The sequence below is a fragment of the Bombus pyrosoma genome, linkage group LG10 (genome assembly GCF_014825855.1).
Source record: "Bombus pyrosoma isolate SC7728 linkage group LG10, ASM1482585v1, whole genome shotgun sequence".
Taxonomy (NCBI): domain Eukaryota; kingdom Metazoa; phylum Arthropoda; class Insecta; order Hymenoptera; family Apidae; genus Bombus; species Bombus pyrosoma.
The window spans coordinates 135,503-152,576 of NC_057779.1; the positions used below are offsets into that span (position 1 = coordinate 135,503).

The following is a 17,074-nucleotide window of genomic DNA, read 5'->3' on the forward strand; positions in this document are numbered from 1 at the left end:
ATTAGTAGATTTTTTGATACGATACATTTACATTTATTTTTTTTTTTTTTTTTTTTGTTTAGTAGTATGCAATAAACGATACAGAAACGAAAAGCTAATTTTTGTTGGCTATTGGTAACAACAAGAAATCTATGCTCATTAGCAAGAGAAAAGATTATTTCCCATCGCGAGGGTATTCGACTATTGGGAGCTTCAGATCTATAACGACGTATACACATATACATAAATAATTTTTATCCTATGTTGGCAAATTCACTTACGTACTATTTATTATCTTTCGAAAAGCAACAATTCTACGTCTCGGTATAAAGTAGAATGTAATCTTAGATTAGCGTAATTTATGCATGCATTCTATTTATGCGTTCAAGATAAATATCATCGCTTTATCATTGATGTAGACAAAACATTATCGTTTAACAAAGAAAAATAGCCGATTAAATCGTGAAGCCGATAACTTTTTTTCATTGATTTCATGGAGGTCGACGAGTTCAGATGGAATTTCACAGACACTTTCGTCTTCCTCGTATCGAAAGGTACACGACCTCTTGAAACGACTTCTGGAATTGCCGACTCTGTTAGAAGCACGTGGTGAACTGGACCACGAGGCCGCGAAGGTACCGTTAAGCGTGCAACCGGCAAAAAGTAGAGGCATGACCAAAGCGGGTGTGTATGCTCGTTGCCACGTTCATTACAACCTAAGATTTCCTGGTCAGCCCTATTGGAATCATTGTCACTTCCTGTATTCGTATTGTACAATTTAGGATGGATCAGTTCTTCGTTGTTTCTTTCGTTCGCGATAATACCTTTTTTCAATCGAACGTGAATAAAATAATACTGCTTCGAAGAAAAATAGATGCTGACGTTTAGTTACTTTATTTAACTTGTATTAAGCTTGTCACCTTTGTAAAAAGAAAAATTAGCGTACCTCGTGAAGTTGTAAGAATTTTCGAAATTTCGCGACATCAATTTAAAATACCATATGTTCACTGAAATATGCTTTTGTACATTAAATCTAAATAATGTTTTGAATCGTGCTAGCTGTTCACGGTAATTTGAACTGAGGAAGATTTATGCAAAATAGGTTTCAAGTATCATAATAACGTTCTCTGTCACACTCTATGTGATTTCTAGAAAGATATCTCCGTTTTCTTGTTTTCGAATATTAGGGCCGATCTCAAGGATTGTTCATCTTGGGACTATAAACAATATTGAAAAGATTGCGACAGATCGACTAAAAACAGTCCTTAGATGAAGGCTTTCAGTGCGGTTTTCGAAGCTGGGAATAATGTCTGAGGAGTATAGTTCGTGTATAGCGTTCTATATACTTTTCTACTGTTTCCATCTGTTTTAAATTGAACCATTGTATTCGCCTATAAACTTCTTAACGAAATCAGTTTTTTATATGATAATTCAGAAAGTGGAAGCTGTAGTGGATCAAAATAAATTTCTTAGCAATAAAAGAAACAAGAGAAGCTTGCGTAACAGTAATACAAATTTCAGCTGCATCGTAATTCATTTTAATTAAGTAGGAGATAGTATTACTTCTCGGTGTCCAGTAAATATTTCCAACAAAAATTTACATAACATTATGTAGAATACATATGCCTAATAATCACAGAATGATTTCCAATAACAGGTTTGATTTATATCTCTTGTTTCACTATTTTGTAGTAAATGTTAACTGTAATAAATATTTGTAATAAGCGTAATTCAATAGGATTAGGTGCTTATTAAAAAAGGATTTTTACTTAGAGTATAGCATGAGAATATGAATAAGTAGGTTTAAACATGTACGGTATGTAAGTAGCGGTTGCAGACATAATAACGTTATCCTTTGAACTCAAAACGGTTAACGTTGTCTTGCGGTAAGAATTGAGTAATATAAAAGAATGTAAGAACGTTGTAAAACATTAAGAGAAACTAACTTGTTCAGCAATTGTAGTTCCCCTGTAATAACTTTTACTGAATGTGTATGAGGCAACTATCTTCACTTATGCTTTTATAGTGCGACTAGTATTATTTTTCTCCTTCCGTTATTCTTCTTCTTATTATTTTTCGTGTATTCCATTGTATATAACTTATTGTTAGCGAAACGTAATTTCTGATTCATAAATATTATTTTACGAAGAACTAATAATACAAGCTACTTTTGATATATAGAATAAGACAAAATTAATACGATAAATAAAAGTAGCGGTGGTTTGATATTAGAATCGCAGTATAGAAGAACATAACGCGATTCTATTACTTATTTCTCGATTCTACTAATTTTTGTTCGTCACTTTTCTGCGGACCAAATATTTTTATCGAAAAGTTACGTCATTCGAGAAGAATCCATTTGTCATTTGTCGTATAGCATATGTATAATGAAGCTGATGACAAGGTAAACTAAACGACAGGAATTTCTCTTAGTTGTTGGCTCTTGATCTCTTACGATGACATTTCCGAGAAAAGTTTCTTGAACTACTAATGAGATCCGCTTACTTTACCTTAATGGCTATAACTATTTGTTATAACACTGTATATTTGATAATCTTTGATATAAACTATATTCACGTAGCAATTTGTATATTTGTATATTTTTCACTTTGCTGCAGATGCTTTCGAAACCACAGTCCTGCTAAGGCTACATCTGATCAAATATATCGTGAGTATTTTGTTACAAATATCTCTTGCTGTGCTCGAAATTATTTTAAAAATGAACACTTTCGAATCAATAAATAGCAGGACCAACAGATGCTTGAATTTTATACCGCTTACGAGAAATGATTGCAGAATCTGTATTAAAATCTCCTTATCTCATTGGCCATGACCTATCTCCACCCACGCGTCCGAACAAAACACTTGGAGACTGCTTTGCGCAGTACGTAACTACTTAAATTCTATTAACCGATCGTGTCTGTTTGCACATCAGGCGCAGAAATTGTCATAAGAATACCCACACACACGTCACTTGGACTTTAGATCGATGGAATTATCCAATGGGCAGCGCACACTTTTAAAATACGCTTCATCGGCACATATACGTATTTTTATATATGTTTATCATGTAGTTTTATTTAGAACTAAGTTATTCATTCGACTGATTTATTTGCTTATCAATTATTTAAAAATTTTAGATTTCTATAATAAAGCTATGATTTTACATTTCTATATTAAAGTTCTGTAATATTTGAACATCTTCAGAATCCAGTCTATACATTAACTTTCATTAATCTTAAAACGTTCGTTTCTTATCTTTATGTTCGTTTAATTCACGTTAGAGTTTGCATGATATACAATGCACAAAATAAAGACAAACAATGGCATCAATTATTTGAATTATCGCCCTGATATTAAAGGGCACTTGATATGCATATTAGCAGTCAGAGAAATTTCAAGGCATACAAAGAACGCGTAGTGTGTGCAATCGTGGTCGCAAATTAATGTGATTATAATCGAAAAAAGGAGTTCAGTGCTTGTGCATTCTCGTGAGAGCTTCGCATACCGAACAACGACGTTTTCCTTTCCTTTCATCTGAAGAAGACGATGTGTGTATATAGTAATTACTGGTGGCGGCACGTAATGTTGTCAACGTGGGTTACATGCAAAATAATACAAATAACGTAGTAATGCCGAAAGTAATAGACTCACCTTTGTTTCATCTATCTATAGAACGACTGGAACGATGGTTTAGCGGTTCAATGTGGCATTTACGGCTACAAAACTAGTCGCCATTTTATCGCTTATTTCTCACGATCGCAAACCTACTTGAGTTATGGTTTTTCCAAGAGATGTTTGTTAATTTTAAAATTAGTTTACGTTTAAACAATCGATTAAGAATAAATTGTCGAAAAGGAACAAATTCAAATGTATATTTATTCCGAAGGAAAATAATTTCGAGCATAGAATTGATAGGCTTCTATGTGTTTTTGCAATTTATTCTTAAAAAGCTATTGAAATTGTGATAAGAAGAAATTATGATAATTTGGACTGAAAAACTGCAGTATATAAATATCCATACATATATAACGATATTATGTAATTTTTTACCAGTAAATAATAAAACATAGTAAATAATAAAGTTACTATAGTGCAAAGCATATCCAGTATTATTCGTTAAACAACATACGTTTAAACAAATTTAAACTGAAAAAGCTGCTTTCTATGGTAATTTTTGAGGCTGGAAATGTAAGTTTGCTGCATAAAATAATCCTATATCAACTTTGAACGACAACTTCTTCGTAAATAATCGACGATAATAAAGCGGATATAAAAGTTTTCAAGATATCTGTATATTAATGATCTTTGTTATTCGTGTTAAAGCATCAATTAGCATTGAAATCGTTAAAGAAGCAATGCCATCAACTCGAGTGTTTCGCGTGTATGATTATAAGATTTACAATTTCTTTTTATAAATTACAATTTTGATAAAATATGAAATGATATTATGATAAAATTATTAAAATATTAATATTAAAAATTTTATCAAAATTTTATCAAAAGGTGTCGTTATTTATAATTTTAACGCAGATTTATTTCAAATAAAGTAATTAAAATATAGCTATAGAATAAGATAAATTAAATAACTTTATAAATATTACTATGATTTTATCATCCTAATTATCTATTACGAACATGTAAGATCTTATATGAACTAATAACAACATACTCCGGTTCTGTTTATGATTTTTCTAACATCTGTCGTTATTAATCTTAAAATCAGAACGATGAAAATTACAAATAAACTAATTATAAATTCTCTTTTCTTTTTAGCAGGTGAATCGGATTGAAAGATGCAAAGAATACTGTTGTCATTGTTCTTAACATTCTTGAGCTATTCAGAATGGACCAGCGGGCTTTGCGTTCTGGAGAACGGTACAATAGCTCGTTGCCACGAACTCGAAGATGTCAAATATATAGACACTTCTGCCCTTAATTTGCTGAAGGCTTCCACGGAGAAATCTACCCTCGGGCCAAATCTTTTCGTCAATTTGACCAGTCTTCGGCATTTAGATCTTTCAGGAAGTGCCATCGAACAAATAGAACCAAAAAGTTTCAGCAAATTGACGAATTTAAGAAGTTTAAACCTTGCGGATAATCGTATTGAACATTTGGAATTGGCTTCTCTAGATGGTTTAAATCATTTGCACAGTTTAAATCTTCGTAAGAACAATCTTCGACACTTGCCAGCAGCCTTTACTCGCTTAAAACTTCTGAAACATCTCGACGTTCAAGGCAATCCATTGGAATGTAATTGTGCAACACTTAGGGTAAAAGATCTGATCGTAAAAAGAGGCGCGAAAATCTCGAAGAAAGTTCTCTGCGCTAGTCCGAAAAATGTAAAAGGAACATCATTATTCAAATTAGACACCGCGATTATTTGTGAATTCGAGGAACAAGATCGCGAGATGCAAAATGATCAGGCATCTACGTATTCGGAGGAAGATTATGGTTCTGGAGATTTGTTCGATACAGAGGAAGAGAGCATGGAATATTCGATAGAAGCTTCAACCACCGAAACTCCGAAGGAAATCGCAGTTGAAACACCATTCCCAGAAATTCCTGCTACTGCTGCTTCGAGTTTTGAATCAAAAACAACTGAATTACAGCTTTCGACTCGAACGATAGATGCTAGCGAACCGACAGATGCTAGCAAACCAACAGATGCTAGCAAACCAACAGATACTAGCAAACCAACAGATGCTACCAAAACGACAAACACCAACGACGAAGAGATCTTTTTCGATTCCGAAGAAAAAAGTAATCCTACTACGGTGAATATGACAACGGAAAGGAAGAAAGTCTACCAAGATGGTCTATTTTATCCGACAGAAAGTTCAGGCGATGGAGAAGACGGTTCTGGAGAAGGATCTGGAACAGGCATGGACACTGGTGACTGGAATACAAGTTACCAACCTCAAACAAACGACGACGAAAAGGAAGTTTCTCTTTTCGAGCGATTCTACAATATATTTACGGGATCAACGACGTCCTTAGAAACGAAAAAGGAACCTAACTTGGAAGAGGAACAATTTATCGACGCGTCTTCGACTAAAGGTATCGAGGAGGAAGAGGAACAATTAGTCGACAAATCTGTGTCAAATGCGGTTGCAGTAGGTGTATCAAAAAAGGATTCCGACGAAGCAGTACCAGGTACTACTGATATGAGTATCAAAGCTGATGTAACGACACCTGTTAATGGAGTTGAGCTATTCGACAGTAAGTTGAACGAGATGACGAAATTAGGCAAAGTTAAAGTGAACGAGGAAGACACGGATGACGAATTGACGGTATCTCCAGCGAAACAATCGAAGAAAGGAATGGGTTCTTACGTTGTTCTAGCCGTTTTATTGGCGGTTTTGGCGACTCTCATAGGATTTGCAGCTTACAAAGGTGACTTTTGCAGGAAAGGAAGAAAACGTGATGATGTTGAAAATGGAACTGAATTGAAAGACATGCAGAAAGCTTTGTTGGAAACGGGAAGTTCAACGCAACCAAAGATAGCTTCGAACGGAAGCGTGGAAAGCACACCTTTGGTCGCAGACACGACAGATCACGATGAGATAAGGATTTCGAATAACTACCAAGTTACGGCAGAAATACCGAGATCTCCGAACGGTATTTCCGACCGTACAGAACCAGTAAAACCACTGCGAGCTATTACTCCGCAAAACGATGAACGAATCGGAGAGACGACCGGTCAAGATGGAAATTCTCTGAAAGATGATACGTTGTCGTTACGGACAGATTCTATAGATCCAGTAGTTAATGGCAGCCCGATTTCACCAGAAAAGATCCAACCTCCCTTAAGTCCCGGTGCTCAGAGAGTGAAGATTACTTTGCAAGAAAATCCTGACAGCGTGCCAAGGACGCCTATACTCATCACGAGAACAATGGCTGGTGAGAATCTAGTCAAGACGTCATGAAGTAGATTCGATGGGCCTTAATCGGATGTAAAACTTGAATCCACAGGAGAATCAACGAAGACGAAGAAGAGATCGGTATGTTCGTGTGTGCCGAATTATCGGATTCATAATGCCACCAGTGTTCCTAAATCCATGCCGAATGGGCCTTGATTTCAATGGATTTTTAAGATACTGTGAGACACACAATTATACCATCATCGAATCTGTGTTTTGACTAAGAAACGGATTGCTTTAAGTGAAAGTCCAGCTTTGTAGACGTACAGTTTATTGACGATTCGTTTAATCGAGTTAATAGGAGGAATGAACGATTCTGCGAAATGTTGTTTGTACATATTTGCAAATAATAGTCGTACATGATAATACTTCCGCTGTTTGAACAAAGTTTGTGGATGGTTACTATTTGATACATTTTATATACGTTTATGCAATATTAGCACACTAGTCAGTTCTCTTAAGCATCTTCCTTCCTGTGTAAACTCGAATGGAATTTGAATACGATAAGTTCCATTAGAATTCTTTATACTCGAAGTATACCATTATTGTTGCAATATAACACGAGTGATGCTAAAACTATAAGAATCTTCATATATAATGTCAAAATCTTTCTCTAACTGGTTCAATTTTTATATGATACTACACATACAGTTTTCGTTAAATTTTTCTTGAGATATATTATAATATATTGATAGTAAACGAATGTTTCGTTTTGTGATATTAAATAAAAAATTAAATGTTCTTCTGGAAGAATACAAAAGAGTTTGACTTTCGCTAGCGAAACTTAACACTTAATAATTAAAAAATTAATTTATATAAAATCTACATCCTATGTATTTATAATAATCATTCCAAGTTAATCATATCATCCTCATCGAACCGATGATGTTAAATAAAATATCGATATAAAGTAAGATAATATAGAGTGTATGTAATTTATAGTTGGAGACAAGCAGTATATTTGAAATTTGTTTGGAAAGGAAATTAAAACTTCGACGTTTCAAATATAAAATGTCAATTGTGTGTCTTGTATCCGCACGAGTTCGCATAAGACTCATCATTTGCATTTTTTAACAATTCTTCAACTGCTGAACAACCTTTTTACTACTCTTTAAAATTCCATAAGGATAAATATTATTAAATGCGAATAATCTATTTATGAATATCAACGTTACAAAGTGTTAATGTTAAATATTGTTTAAACATTTGTTACGGTGCACTGAAAGTAATGAGAATTAAGATTGCTGGATAATAATATTCAGTTAAAAAAAAAAAAATTATGGGGTTCCTCTCAAACGAGGAAAAAATATTTTTAAAAATAATTCTCTGAAACTTGTCGCTTTGACCGTATTTATTCTTTTACACCAAATTTCTATTAACTTTTAAATTAAACCAAATGCGTAAAATATTGAAATATTTGCCATTAAGATAGCGCAAATCTCCTTGTAAAAATTATTTCCAAAGAAAACCTAAGCGTCCTTGTATTATGGCAGCAAAGTGTGCAAAACACGAAGCGTTCGTTGATTTCGTTTAAGCGTGTTCGGTTGAACTTGTAGCAAAGAGAATTATCTCATTGATACTGTGATTATCACTGAAACGCTAAGAGAAGGTAATGTTCGATGCTTCGTTTTATCATCGACATATCATCGTTATTTTCGCCATTAACTTTGTTCCCTAGATAAGTTTTCCCATGCAACATTTATGAATTATACATTGTTACATATATATAGGTACAAATTGTATGATAGCGAATATACAGTTGAAACAATCATATCGATATATTTTTCATGCGTTTATAATTTTGAACAATGGATGCGAAATAAAATGATAATATTTATAAAATACATGGTTGTTTTCGTCAGTATTATATCAATCCTGTTAAAGTACCGTTTAATTATAATTAAGTATAAATGTTTAATCCACAGTACCTATAATTCATAAGAAAATAAATAACAACGTACGAAATGTAGAGAAACAACATAAAACAGTAGCGAAAAGGATAATGACGATGCTTCTATTGACTACTGTGACTGTTTTGTAATAATAAAAAAAGGGATATAAATATTTTGTATATATATATATGTATGTATAATTATCTCTTTCATAATAACTTAAATTTGTGAGAAATAGAAATATTTAAGAATTGAAATGATATTGAAAATATCCAAAAATGACTATTATACGTATATAATGATTGTTATACGAATATTACAAACAACTTGGTGATAAAATACGTTGTATTCCTAGATACAAAATGTCTGTTTAACATCATTGTTTACTATTTAAAAGGTTTACATTTTTCTGAACAACAATTGGAATTTCCTTCGCTTCATGTGTTACGATAAATGATACGTTTATTGCTGAAATTACCGGCTACGGTACCAAGCTGACTCTAATCGTATTCAAGTTGATCTGAAATTACTGTAATTTTACAGTTCCTTGATTAAATCCTAATCCTTCAATGAAATATGTTGTTTCACGTCCGAAATAATATAATCAGCTGTAAGTTTCACTTCGTTATTAATTCTATACACATACACACACGCACACGCACATATATATATAATGTTTTTAAATATTTTGCATTGTGTTAGACGAAAAATGTATCTTTACATCTAACCATAGAAAAATATTTTTTATACAATATTTTGACTTCTTTATTAAGACATTTGAATTATTATTACATACATAAGTTAAACTAATGTTATCTATTACTTACGAAAAATTTAGATCCACTCTAATATATCATGTAGCATGTGTAAGAAATAAATTGCAGGTTACAAAGAAATATTGCAATTTTGAGAATGACGACTTCTTAAAGATAAGATAAATGTGATATGATACACGTGCGTGCAAAAATTAAGTACTTAACGTAATCTGAAGATTTCAAATTAAAGATATAAAATAATCATAGTGTGTAAAAGATTCCTTGTATTTACCTTGTCCTATCTTTGTCGAGTTAATTCGTCGATTTTTGTTAATAAATACTTGGACTTATAAATGCTACACATTATATCATTTTGTATGATCTTTAAAACAATATATTCGTCGCTTTTTAACTTTTAAATTTCTTTAAATAATAAATCTCATAAGTGGTTATAATTTATCACCACTGAATTTGTTAAATATATGAATTTAATAAAATTTAATAAAAGGTAAGCTTTCGTCAATAATTTTGGCATAAAAGACGTTCGAGAGAAATGTACCTTTATTGCGTGATCTAATAATTCGTAATCCTGGTTAATTGCATTTTTCATCTTTATTTAACTATTTTGGAAACAGTAGCGAAAACATGTTTGATCGTTCTGAAGAACAATGCAAGTGCGTTATTACAAAATTATTTTTTCGTTGACAGTAATCAGTTTTATTTAATATCTTTCGATGGTAGATTAATGATTATGATAGTGATCATTTCGTAAAAACTAGGTATTAAAAATATCAAAATATAATAACATTTCGTTTAAAAAATATTTTAATAAAATTGATAATAGATTGTTCTTCAAGAATCTTGTTCCGCGGTAGATTCTCTGTAACCACTCTTAGGTTCTCTTCGAAGTTCTCTGATCACAATCGATCTACTAGAACCAACTGGTTGAATATCTGAGTCTTCGTCATCGGTCGAGTGCCCGTCGTAAACTGTGTACCTCCGTCGCCTTTTTTTTGAGTTCGGTGTTTGCGGTCTGGGTCGAATTCTTCCGCTTCCTGATTCCATAGAATCACTTATCACGCTTTGCCTTCTGGCTCTACGTGCCATATAGGCTCTAGAATTTCTCTGATTCTGTGGTAAAGCGGTTTCGCTGTTATCGACGGAGGTAGTTCTTTCTCTTCTGATTCTTTCGTGTCGTCGCTCTTCCCTTCTAAGCAAATCATCCTCACTCTGAATTCTCTTCTTTGCTCTCCTTGTTCTTCTATATTTATATCTTATGTTATCAGCAGAACCCATAACACGCACAGAACTTGTCTCTACCGAAATTTCATCCAAATTATCTAAGGACCGGGCTAGTCTTGGCATTTGTACTGCTTCTTCGTAACTAGGTGGCCCTATTAATTCGAGAGGATGGATTCTTGGTTCTGGTGCACGTTCCAAATGTTGTTCTTGTTGCTGTTGTTGCGTAGCTTGGTTCCTGTTGAACAATCAACGATTACTTTTTCTTTTCACGACAAAATATATATTTAATAAAAATGATTTAATTGAATTGAGAGTAGATAATTGAAATGAGAATAGACAAAGCCAATTAAATATTTGGATTGTTATCTCGATAACTTTAAAAGAGACTTCATCAATTATGTTGAATGTACCATGATAACTACTATTGAAATCATTGAAATTTCTGTAATAATATGGATTTTAAAAGAATACAATTTCCGAAAAGAGACACTTAGCTATTGTAAATGAGATTTATAAAGGATTGTTAAGTATACGATCGTTAATTTATAACGGTAGTTATACTTTGATCTTTTTAAATAAACTTATTTCATTGAGGTAAAACAGATTTCTAATTTATTGTACATAGGTAATATCGTAATTTGTACAGATCGACAGATGCAAAATGATGATTAAGAAACGATGAAAATGTTCTTGAACTGTAATTTTAAATTTTGTAGTTAATATCACTATATCGGAAAAATTGCAAAAAATTATTTATATGATTCTCGTTTTCGTAATTTTAAAAGAAAATTCCTTACTATCTGTTTTATCTTTAGGGAAAGCACTTTACTCATTTAAAACAGATTGCTTATAAATTTTTAACACTTTTTTTAGAGTAGTTATTTTGCTTGCTATAGTCGAATAATTTCTTAATAACACAACCCGTTTGAATTGAAATACTTTCGTGATTATCATCGTCAGCTTTAAATGGTTAAGTAATCGTTTGAAATTAGATATTCATAATATCGTATATAAAAAATTTCAAAATAATATTTTTTATTCTTAGAGAGTTCTTGTGTAGTTAAACTTATAAATCGTGTAAATCAGAATTCTTTAACAGAGTCTTCCTCACCTTCTTTGCCTTAATAGTCTTAAAGTTTCCAATTGTTGTCTTTGTTCGATAGCTCTCCTTTTAATCCTCATCATATGTCTGATAGATATGAAAGTTCCACATAAAACAACGATTGTAAGAATAACGAGCATCACAAATCCCCAGGTTCTGTCCTTGTTGTAATAAACAGGTCCATTCCATACGTTGAAACAAGCAGTTAGCCAGGTATAACCAGATACGTTCGATGGACTTTGACAAAGCAAAGTTTGTTCCACAGTTTTTGCTGGCCGTTCAGTTAGAAAAGTATACAACATGTATAAGTCCTCACAGTCGCAACGCCATGGGTTATCCTCTAATTTTATGTTGTTTATATCTGGATTGTTTCGAAAAATTTCTGGATTTATAGCTTCTGTCAAACGATTTCCTAAAAATTTAAGAAGTTTGCTATCATTAAAAAAATTCGAATAATTCTAAGCATTATCAAAACAATTGATCAACAACTATTGTCTGAGCAAATTAATAATCGATTATTTAATTTTCCTCTGTGTCATAAATTTATTGTGATAAGATGCTAATTAAAATTAACATTAATCGTTTAAAAAATTTATTGATTGTTTAGTTTGGAAAATTAACGTCTACGATGTATTTCGATTGGTCGACTTATATACGATACACAAGCAGGTAAATCATTAAAGAGATACGTTTCAAAAATACTTGAAGATCTCAAGATAGGTATGGTAGCAGATCTATCGATAAACTGGTAAAAATCAAACCTGATAAGTCAATTCTTAGTAGTTGCGGTAACTGAAGAAACGTATCGTTGAGCACCTCGATTATTCTATTTTGCCTTAAATCTAAATTCTTCAGTGATGTGGATTTTAATTTTGCTGGAAGCCTTTGTAGTCGATTATCACTCAAAATAACGCTCCTTATTTTTGGCATGTTTGCCAAGAAATTTCCATTTAGATCACTTATCAAGTTTGACGATGCGTCCAACGTTGCTACCGTTGACGTGAAGTTTGGAAGCTCGTACAAAACGTTGTAGGATAAGTTGAGCAATTTGAGTTCAACATTTTCGTGAAATGTCAATGGGTGAATCACTTCCAAGTAATTGGCAGACAAATCCAATACTTGCAGTTTCACTAAACCCTCGAACGTGCTCATATTCAATTTTTCAACTCCATTCGCGTTAAGGTAGAGGAAGCCGAGTTCTCTATTTTTAGCGAAGATTCGGTCCGGCAGCATGCGAATCATATTGCGGGATAATCGAGCCTGAGTCAATAAGGGAAATCCGTGTAGGCCTGGCCTATCCAGATTACATCTCGACACGTCCAGCTTCTTTAGTTTCGAGTGTGTCAATGTCGAGTTTCTGAAAATAAAATATCCACGATATTGTTTATTTAAGTGTAAAATAGGCTCGACTGTTAAAATATTGAATTGGATTTTATTTATCTTTTCTTTTTTTAAAGTTAAAGACGAAATAGTTATAAGGATACCAATTTTTATATTTTTACACAAAATCAATATTTCTTATGGAGTTCACTACTTCTTATTTGTGTTACTTTTTCATAGAGGGATGTAATATCTTTCAAAATTTAATAGGTTTAATAGTATAATAAGAATAGAGAAAGAATAGAAAAAGGCTGGTGTATATAATAAGATAATAATTTGGTAGGCTAGTAATAATAGAAAAGAATCTAATGCCTCTTAGAAAATATTATGTTCTAGATCGTATAATATTAATTTGAAGAGGAAATTATAAAATTTCGTTCGTTCTCCAATTAAAATTAGAATAACGGCTGCAAATTTAATTAGTTGCGAATAATTGTCTTCGTTCTTACAGTTTCTTATTCTTTTCAACGTCATCCTGTAATATGACATGTTCTTAATATTTTTTATATTTGTATAGTAAAAAATAGACTTTTTATGCGAATAACAACGTAACGATCGTACTGTACAATAATGCGAACGTAAATTGATATCGCAATCAGAGTTGCAGAAACAGTTACACATGCAAGACTATGATTTTAATTTTTTGTTTTGGATATTTCTTCATAACCAAAACTGAATCATCTTTCGTATTACAATTAATTCTCAAACGTTGTCCTCGGCTTAAGGAATAGTTTCTTTGCTTAGAATTTTGATCGCTTACCTCGTGCTGTAGACTAATGTAGGATTGTTGGACAGTCGAAGCTCTTCAAGCGCTGGAAATCCATTGAAAGTATCGGGTCTTAAGTAATTTAAGAGGCAGTCAGACATATCGAGCCACTGTAATTTTGGACTCCATGTTTTGTCAATGTTTTTCAGTGGATTTCCCATTAACGTAAGCATAGTCAGTGCCGGTAGATTATCCAACGATGTGTTAGTGAGTTCCCGTATCTCTGTTAAATGAAAAGGTATTATTTAGCTACTGTCACTTTCAATGAAAGAATTAAACAAATAAATCTTCCGAATATTAAACAAAATTTAATTGGTACTTGTATTTGGAATTTCGGATTTTATACCTTTGAAAATTTATTTGAAATAAAAGCCTTGGAAGATTCATGTTTACGATGAAGGAAGAATGATTTAAGAGTACGTAACAAGTTTATTATGAAAATATTCATATAATTAACGAAATATAATTGTACCGCAGTAACTAGCATCCAAAGCCTCGATACTGGCGCTCATTAATCCCTCCAATTTGGATAATGGATTCGTGGATAGGTGTAGAACCGTTAACGATGGTAATTGTCCTAAGGATCTGATGTCAACAACGTCCTTTATGTTGTTGCCGCTTAAATCCAATCGTCGTAAACTTTTTAAAGACCTTAAATCCTCGGGCAACGAACTCAATTTATTTCTTGCTAAATTCAGGTATTGTAAATCTGTGAGTCGCGTAATGTCATCGCTGATATTCGTTAATAGATTGTTGGATAAATTTAATTGTTCTACCTAAAACATAATTAAAAGATGATTGTCACAAAATAGTTAATAAATCGTTCTTTAAAACGTTGCCAATATCGAATGCACATTCTTGTAACTGGTATGTCATCATTTCTTGTACGTAACGTTTTATGATCAATACATGGCATCAATCTATAAAAGATTATTGCTCATATCTCATAAGATTGAAATCCATTGTGTCCAAAGTTATTACAGATAATATAAAATTTCATGTGAAATGCTATTTATAATATCAGAATACAATTTATATAACGTTGATTGATTCTCAAAGCAAAAACGTATTAATGATTCGAACGAAAAATTTCGTACATGTGTATGCATGCATATTTTCATACTGCAGTACTTCTACGTATGTTGACATTGCTACTTTTACATAGTTTGACATATATAGTACTTTTACATATTTTGATATATGTAATACCCTTCAAGGTATTCGTTAGATACTCATTTCCTTTCTCTACCGGTACATTTGTAGCAATGACTCATTCTCAGTTGCTTTTTTAATCATTAACGCGATAAAGCATAGAAAATGTCTGTTACACCGCCATTACCAACACTCGCAAACACTTTTTCTCTTCGTTCCAACACTACGAAGATGAATTCGTCATTAGCTTAATCCTACAGAGAGAATTCACCTACCACGTCGCTTATATTTTCAGGGAACACCTCCAAGCCTTGTTTTGAACACATGACAGTTCTTGGTTGTTGGCTGAGGTGGCACAAACATCTCGTAGGGCAAGTACTTTGACACATCGTGATCGAGAAAATTCCTAAGTACGTGGCTAACAAAGATAGCAAACCATGAGGCGACATTATCCGGTCCTTCATATTGTCTACTATCATACGCGATCGCGTGAACTTCCATAGAAATCACATTTTCATTCGGAAGCGGACTCGGATTCCTGTTAATAGAAACGTGGCAGGAATTTTTATGTCAACTTTCGATTGTGCATTTTCACTGTTCTTTTCTTTGAAGTTTCGTGGAATGAAGATGAACGGTCGCGGATCAATGAGTGGGCCAACAGTACTCGGAACCGTCCTGAAAACTACTGAGTACTTATCTTTGATAAGTAACGTGGGATATGCCACATGATATCTCTGTAAGATAACTGGCGCGTACAACGAGGTGTGGAGAACATTATTTCCAGTGATAGTAGAAAAAATCCGAGTGATATATCGACAAATGCACCTGTTATTCGTCTAAAAAATTACGACCATCGCTATATACGAATTATTTACATTTAGTGGAACAAATTACGAGGTGTTAAAATTCGAAGAGTGGTAAATACAAAAATTGAATATTTAAAAAATCATTATAAAAGTACTACTACCTATTGTTACAAATATACCATGTTCTTCTATACATTTTATTGTGATGAAAGAAAGTATAGAAATATTAATTATCGTTGATACTTAAGAAATATTAATGGGATTAATAACGTTTAGGAGGAATTTTCAAAGATATGTAAAAATATTTCATAATAAACTATTACAGGAAGCATATTTAAAAAAACTAGTTTATGGAAACTTTTTCTGACAGAAGGATACAGTGAATCGTCTGTGAATTGAAATTTGAATGGGCAGTCCAGTGGAAAATATAAGACATTAGATAAGTACCTCAAGCATCCGAAAAGCCGATATTGAGGCGGCCATCTCCGCAGTCTAAGTCTCTTTCGGCTGACCCATGCGGATATTTTCCCCTTTCCCCAACTACTGTCGACGTATTACAACCTTTTTTTATCAATCCAACAAGGCAGCATCTAAGGTTTTCTTCAGACTGGAGCAACCGCAACTCGGAATTATGTCGATAACCAACGTCAATACATCAGTAGGAAGAATGTGATGAGCTGGACGTTAATCCATAAGATATTTAAGAGATAAAAGTATAAAAATTTTCGTTGCTTTCCGAGTTCTAATCGCACAGCCTTACTTCAGTTAGTACTCGTATCTGAATATCGCCATTCGATTTTAACTTTCTCGTAAGATAGTTCGAATTTCAGTGAAGCACTTCATTCGCATACCTCGTTACATACCCTTGGCTGCTGTAAGGAAACAGATAACGACAAACGTATAGAAATTTACCGAGATTACAGCCTAGTATAATAAAATAATAGCTGCAGTTTACAAATAGAATGCTTGCTACTTATCAAGTACCTACAATGTAGAACGTGTGAATCAATGCATGCGATAAGAATTTAGTTAAAGTTAGATAGCTGTGACATGCACCGATAAAGGCTCCTCCCTTCG

The 17,074-nt window shown here is 32.9% G+C and overlaps 2 protein-coding genes across 10 annotated transcripts in view; one reads left to right on the top strand and one right to left on the bottom strand.

Moving 5' to 3' along the window:
- Positions 1-8,746, top strand: part of LOC122571458 (protein windpipe) — a 39,991-nt gene extending 31,245 nt beyond the window's left edge. For 3 of the 8 annotated variants that reach the window (XM_043735205.1, XM_043735201.1, XM_043735202.1), the window contains exons 2-3: positions 2,598-2,647; positions 4,756-8,746. In XM_043735205.1, coding sequence (XP_043591140.1) covers positions 4,776-6,908 — 2,133 coding nt within the window. In that variant the 5' untranslated portion in view covers positions 2,598-2,647; positions 4,756-4,775 and the 3' untranslated portion in view covers positions 6,909-8,746. Of the gene's footprint in view, positions 1-509; positions 664-2,597; positions 2,648-2,846; positions 2,864-4,755 lie in introns of those variants that run through there. The other 5 variants (XM_043735203.1, XM_043735206.1, XM_043735207.1 and 2 more) reach the window with 4 other exon arrangements.
- Positions 8,747-10,142: 1,396 nt separating this feature from the next.
- On the bottom strand, positions 10,143-16,590 carry LOC122571457 (leucine-rich repeat-containing protein 15). 2 transcript variants are annotated; one of them, XM_043735200.1, is made up of 6 exons: positions 16,445-16,590; positions 14,512-14,815; positions 14,034-14,262; positions 12,655-13,250; positions 11,903-12,305; positions 10,143-11,026 (listed from the first exon to the last, which is right to left on the bottom strand). In XM_043735200.1, the coding sequence occupies exons 1-6, from the start codon at positions 16,478-16,480 to the stop codon at positions 10,402-10,404; spliced, it is 2,193 nt and encodes a 730-aa protein (XP_043591135.1). In that variant the 5' UTR covers positions 16,481-16,590; the 3' UTR covers positions 10,143-10,401. The 2 variants fall into 2 exon arrangements, with proteins under 2 accessions (XP_043591135.1, XP_043591134.1); XM_043735199.1 differs by lacking the exon at positions 16,445-16,590 and adding an exon at positions 15,467-15,854.
- Between the last annotated feature and the right edge of the window lie 484 nt (positions 16,591-17,074).

Excerpts from the sequence above, each read along its gene's own strand:
- LOC122571457 (XM_043735199.1), bottom strand. The coding sequence starts at position 15,670 with ATGATAGTAGACAATATGAAGGACCGGATAATGTCGCCTCATGGTTTG. Across the intron at positions 14,263-14,511 it reads TTTGGATGCTAGTTACTGCG|AGATACGGGAACTCACTAAC; the intron begins GTACAATTATAT and ends TTCATTTAACAG. Across the intron at positions 11,027-11,902 it reads AGACTATTAAGGCAAAGAAG|GAACCAAGCTACGCAACAAC; the intron begins GTGAGGAAGACT and ends ATTGTTCAACAG.